At 35.5% G+C, this 6,679-nt stretch overlaps 1 protein-coding gene across 1 annotated transcript; it reads left to right on the top strand.

The window, feature by feature from the left end:
• Window positions 1–376: 376 nt before the first annotated feature.
• On the top strand, window positions 377–3,767 carry tmem160 (transmembrane protein 160). Its single transcript, XM_081370259.1, has 4 exons — window positions 377–732; window positions 1,075–1,099; window positions 2,675–2,767; window positions 2,920–3,767. Exons 1-4 carry the CDS (start codon window positions 508–510, stop codon window positions 3,225–3,227), a joined length of 651 nt encoding a protein of 216 aa, XP_081226385.1. The 5' UTR covers window positions 377–507; the 3' UTR covers window positions 3,228–3,767.
• Window positions 3,768–6,679: the final 2,912 nt, after the last annotated feature.

Genomic DNA, 6,679 nt, shown 5'->3' with positions numbered 1-6,679 from the left:
ATGGAAGCCCATTTCCGCCACATAAGAAAAAGAAAGAAAAAGAAAATCAGAAAGAAAAAAGAAATTCATGCTTTGGTAAATCGTAATTATGAGATAAAAAGGCTAAATTATGATAAAAAAAAAACAAAAAAAAAGTCATAATTATGACATGATATGTCAATGACAGCACAAGATTTGTTGTGTTTTGGCGCCATCTTGTGGACACAACGTCGACTTAATCTTCCTACGATTTTACCTTTAAAAAAACCCTTAAAATTATACATTTTTAAATATAGTACTGCGTAACAAAGAAATGTAACTAAACGCATCAGGGACATTAAATACGGACTCATTATAACACATAAATAACATAATATGTCGAGGAAGTAATGATAGATGGCGCCACTGAATTCCACGCGCACTCCTGCGAGCACGAGGCTTGAGTCTTTACACACACTCACCGGCAGTGTCAGAGTTCAGAGGTTGGGTAAAGGTCGTGTTTTGGGTTTTCACAGTCCATTGTAAACGATGGCTTCCATAAGTTGGTTAACGTGCAGGCGGTTGTCCCGTCTTGTGTGCCCGTTCTCGCAGGTCGCGCGGCGGCCGCTGCTTCAGTACGCGTGGACTCCGGCGCGCGCGCTTCACCGGGGGAGCGCGCGCCGTGCGCTGGAGAAACCCCCGCTGAACAGAACCCGAGCAGTGGAGCAACAGCAACAGTACATCCTCACTGAACTAGATAAAGCCGACGCGCTGGTAAACACTAACACTCACTCCTCCTGATGCTCTCACTCGTTTCATTGATAGTATTACTAATGTATTACTAAAATGTACTGGTGGTACTCTGGTACACTAGTAGTATACAATGATGTTACTATATTAATGCACCATTTTATTCGCATGCTATCCAAAGAATATGGTACTACAATGGCACTCGTATAAAATCGTGTTATTTAACATGATGTCCTGTCCAAAAACCATGGCATTACCTTGGTTTAATGTTACATAATAATACCATATTTTATAAAATGTCTTATCTTTATTGATATAAATACCGAATGATCTGTGTGTAAACTCTTATTTTACTTTATGTTCTAGATGCTGAGGAAGTCTCATGAAACAGGTGAGATCATCTGTTCTGACATGTAGAAAATAATGCCATCATTTACTCACCCTCATGTTTTTTAGTAAATATGACTGTTCTCTTCTGTGGAATTTTTTTGTAGAATATTTTGGCTACTTTTAATGTAGTTGAACTATACTATTAGTGTACTCGGGACTGCTAAGCTCCAAAATAACAGAAAAGTGTGGATAAAGTCTGTATTATACTTAATCTACTGAAGTTGCCTGATAACTTGTTGTGAAGGACAAGTTCCTTTCAATGTCATTTTATGTCCTATTTGTTTTTTTCCTCACACAAAGCTCTAGCTCAATTTATTCCAAGTCTTCTGAAGGCATTTCGACTATTATTACTTGTATGGTATTTTTTGCATCCTTTTTTGAAGCTTGAGATTTTCAATTCATTGTAATTTCATGGAAAAGAGCGACAAGCACATTATTTATATTTTGCATTTTGCATTGAATGGAAGACACAGACAGACATAAGGTTTTGGAATGACATGAGGGTGAGTAAATGATGCAAGAACATTCAGTTTTTGGGTAAACTATTCCTTTACCAACCAAAATTTGTGCTGTTGTTATAAAGTGCAACAGTGACTGACCACTTTTCAGAGACCTTGGTTCTGGAAGTGTTTTTCCCATAGGGATTTTTTAAAAAAAGTCTTCCTTACTTTCTAGTAGCAAGTTAGCAACATTGCAAACATTTATTTGAAGCAATGAAGCAATTCATTCCACAGCATATATGAGTTTTTACTTCTGGAACCTGACTGTTGCTCTCTATTCTCTAATTAAACACAGTTATTTAAAAATAAGTTGAAATAAAGCAATAGAGCTGCACGATTAATCATTAAAAGATTGCAACACCCATGCGATCTGACAATGAATGTTCCTGTGTCAAAACCACACCGGATCATTCAGATCTGCACTGAGCCAGAGAGCAGTTATCATGTTTAGGTGCGAAAAAGTCTTTTCAACAACACAGTATCATTATTATGACAGAAGTACCAGGATAAAAGTTTATAGTTCAGATATAAGTAGAGCTAGTCCCCTTTTGAAAGTAACTTGATGCTTCAAATATGGATTGTATTGATTTTGCCAGTAAGTAGTGACAGACTGTTAAAAAAATGTATTTTTCAGTGAATCAGTCATTAAGAGATTCATTCAAAAACACCAATTCATCCAGTAATGAATCAAGTGTCTTTATGAGTGAGTCATTGGAACATTGATTCAAACTAATTTTTTTAAGTAAATTAAACATTTTTAAATAGACAGCAGCAATTAATATTATGTCAAAAAAAATTGTGATGCTCATTTTGTCCAGAATCGTGCAGCTCTATAATGTGGGTGGATGGTTTCGACAAAAGCAAATACCATTGAAAAAGAACAACCTCATAACTCACAGTAGATCTGTGACCGTCTTTAAAATTTAGGGAGTTTATCTTTAAAAATCTGTTGTTCTGTTGAAAAAAAAAAATGAATGGGAGATTTTTACTTCTAGAACTTGAATGTTTTCACACATTGAATGAATGTTTTAGATATTTAGGAATCATTCACTTTAATATTGATTTATTTTTTGCAGGATTTTTGTCCTGGTTCCGGAATGGTCTCCTGGCAACAGGGATCGGCGTTATTGCGTTTGTGCAGAGCGATGTGGGCCGAGAGGCCGGATATGGTACTACATCTCTTTCTTCTCTGTTTTGTTTTGTTTTTATGCATGCTCTCAGTCTTTTCCCTCTCTGCTCTGTCATGTTTGTGTGTGAGTGTGAGGAAACATCTGACTCAGACCTTTCCTGTTCTGAAAGCTTTGTTCCTTTTGTCCCGCAGCGTTCTTCATCCTGGGCGGAGTGTGTGTGTCGTTCGGTGGAGCGTCATACGTGGTCAGTCTTCTGACTCTGAGGAGGATCATGCTCCTCTCTCTGCCCGCTGTGCTGCTCCAAACGGCTGTGGTGTCCAGCGCTGCCCTCTTCTGGCTGTGCGCCGTATCGCTCTACATCGGCCGCCTGGAGGTGGAGATCATTCACGACGAGGACGAGGATGAGGAAGAGCACGGGGGAGATGAGGGCGGGGAGTGCTCCGAGTGCAGAGCCCGGAGCAAGAGACGAGGTCCTGAAGAAAAAGGCCAAGACAAGTGAGAGAAGAGGAGACTCTGAGTTGAAATGCCTTTTACACTGACCCGGAGCCAGAGTTCTGTATTCATAAACTGCTTTAAGACACAAGGCAACACTGGGTTCAGGTCGGTGTGGAGTTGTGGCTTCGACCAACATTATTGTGCAGTACTCTATTGGGTTGAGTGAGTTTGCTTGAGTTGAGTGAGCTTTTGAACATGAGCCACTGCTTACAACGGGACATAAATTCACATTTTTCCTCTGTAATATTTTTGTTGGTTGTGGGATATGAGTGGTGGAACATTAAAATAAAAGTTCATTGCTTAACTAGCGCTTACCAGACAACTAGTTCAGCATCTTGGTTGTTCAACTGTAATAAACGGGCATGTTCACTATTTTATATAGTGACGTCATTTAGAAATAAAAGTTCTGATATTTGTTTGGTAATACTTTACAACAAGGTTTGACTTTCTATCATTAGTTAATGCATTAAGTAACTGATAATAACAATAAAGCATTCATTATTAAATATACTATTGTTCTTTTAGATGATACATTAGTTCATGCTAATTTATAATGTATAACAATTAGAATTTCTTATAGTTTATATTTTTACATCTATAATTTATATATATATATGTATGTATGTATATCATACATTTTTAAGGCATAATTATATATATATATATATATATAGAGCATATATATATATACACACATTTTTTAAGTCATAATTATATATAAAGAGCATATATATATATATAATTATGACTTAAATGTATTTGTATCTGTATATATATATATATATATAGGTAGATAGATCGTTTACATCTATAATTTAAATATATATATATATATATGTATATTCTCTCTCTCTATATATATATATATATAATTATGACTTAAAAACTGTATTTGTATCTGTAGAAATGAACATTAATCAAGGTTAATAAATGCTGTGACAATATTGTTCAATTTTTGCATTAAATAATGCTATCAAACTGAACCTTACTGTAAAGTCTTCCAGCTTTTATAATATAAGTGCTGTTTTTTTTTTCATGGTACATATCGGTTTTCATCATGCTGCATTTTTCCATTGTATTGAACTTATTCTTTGAGATTTATGTGAAAATGATTACCTCACGTCTCTCACAATTCCCTTCAGATTTCCTGCTCTAGTCTTACTCAATAAAATCACTCCTTGTAGATTTGACAAGAACTTGTAGACTTCATCTTCCAACTCATGGCTTTCTCTCAACAGAGATGATGAAAGCACGACTTTTCTTTTATTATGCATGAATCCAAAGTATAGATATTGTTATTAGCAGTTCCTGTCTTTGGTGGGTCGATAATCCGATGAGGCGAGATGTGTTGTCAAGTGTGTGTGTGTGTGTGTGTGTGTGTGTGTGTGTGTGTGTGTGTGTGTGTGTGGACACTACTGGAGTGGATGTTTATTGTACATTTAATCGGCGCACACTTAGAATCAGTCAACTCTAACTGTTTTTTCCATGTTAAAAGCAAATGTACACATCTTACCTTCAAGGAATAATTCAACAATGTCATCCAAAATGTCCTATTGCAGATTAAATTGTTGTCAATTGCTAATTTTTCTTGTCTGTTATTTTGGATAAACTATTAGTGGTGCTAAAGGAGTGATTCAGGTCAAAACTAGTTAAATTAAAAGTACTGTAAATTGCACTTCTACAGTAATGCATTTACAATAGAAATCTATGGGGCAGTGTTATTTTAGTATTGTTTATAAACTATTATAGTATTTATCATATTTTGAATTAGCTTTTTCATACATACACACACACACACATATATATATATCTTATAAATATATATTTTTTTAGTTTTTTTTAGTAGTTCCATTATGTGGTTTTGTAATTTTTAAATAGTTTGTTTTTAAATCTTTATATTTAACTTAACCTTTCCATTTTCTAGTAGACTTTGCTACTTAAAGGTGAACTAAGTAACTTTTTTACCTTAACTGAACAGCTTCAGAGTCATTGGAATGGTTATATTACTTATTTCGGGTTGAATGGTGGTTGTTTCGCACCCCCCTGGTGCCCGTGAGCGGAAAATTCGCACTTGCAACTTTGAGCCGGCGGGCCGCCGGCAGCCGCGGCAGGAAGTATCGCGTGATATCAGGTCTCGCGATGTAAACAATTGCTTTACGGCCAAAAGAAATCTGCTCAAATACTGTCATTATTGCACTCCCTCACGCTGTCCGAACCCGAAGGAAGAAGACGTTTTAAAGAATGTCCCATCTGCTTTGATGTCGTTGATCTGCTAGCCTCTGGTGTGGTGTCTGAGAATCATCAACGAGTTTTTACAACAGTGTTGTCAAATATCTATTCCGAAGCTGTGGGGGGAGCTCTAGAGAGAAACCTGCGAGCAAAAAGCGAGAATACAGCGAAGAAATCCCGAAGCTACTGAGTGCTGCTTTAAACTTATTTCAGTTAGTTGCCGGAACAGCCTTTGTCTATTTTTTTATTAGTTTTAGAGGCTATTTACACGACACTGTTTTCGACTAAAAACGGGAAACGTTTTTATGTTTTTTGGCCATTCATTTACGCGACAATGGTGTTTTAGGAACCTGAAAACGGAAGCTTTTTAAAACGATAGTCGTCTCTGTGTAAACTACAGAATTTGTGTAAATGATGGTGTCATGCACATGCTCAAATTATAGGCACATAGTGACATCATGCGCATGCGTAATACGTGTTCAGTCTAGCGGCTCGCAGTGTTTCTTTACAAGGTGATATCGCCAACTACTGGCCTGGCAGCAGAATACAGCGTTTATTATAGTGAACGGGATCGTTTTGACAACGTTGTTGTCTGTACATAAAAAAAAAATAATAATAATAATAAAAAAAACCTTTTAATTTTTTGTACATTGTTGTCATGTAAACATACCCTTAATCTCAAAATTTACTAATACATTTTTTAAAAACAAAGATTGTATCTCTTAACATTAATGTATTGTGAACTAACATGAACAGTAATGTAATATTAACCAAAGGTTAATAAATACTGCAAAAATGTATTGCTCATTGTTTGTTCATGTTAGTTAATGCTTAATGTTAACAAATGATACCTTATTGTATAAGTGTTTCCAATATTTATATTTTATTTTATTTCAGCTTTATTTCAATTACCAAAAAAAAAAAAAAAGACTATTAATAGTTGAAGACAACATTAGCAGCTCTAGTGAGGTAAGACACTTCACTGATATATAAACACTAAAATACACAATTGTGACACTGGATCACAAAACCAGTCTTATGTTGCACGGGTATATTTGTGGCAATAGCCAACAAAACATTGTATGGGTCAAAAAGATAGATTTTTCTTTTATGCCAAAAATCCTTAGGATATTAAGTAAAGATCATGTTCCATGAAGATATTTTGTAAATTTCCCACCTTAAATATATAAAACGTTTATTTTTGTGAATGGATGCAGCACTATTGCC

Source organism: Scardinius erythrophthalmus, assembly GCF_964197995.2.
Source record: "Scardinius erythrophthalmus genome assembly, chromosome: 7".
NCBI lineage: Eukaryota > Metazoa > Chordata > Actinopteri > Cypriniformes > Leuciscidae > Scardinius > Scardinius erythrophthalmus.
This window is presented reverse-complemented; position numbering and strand designations above follow the sequence as displayed.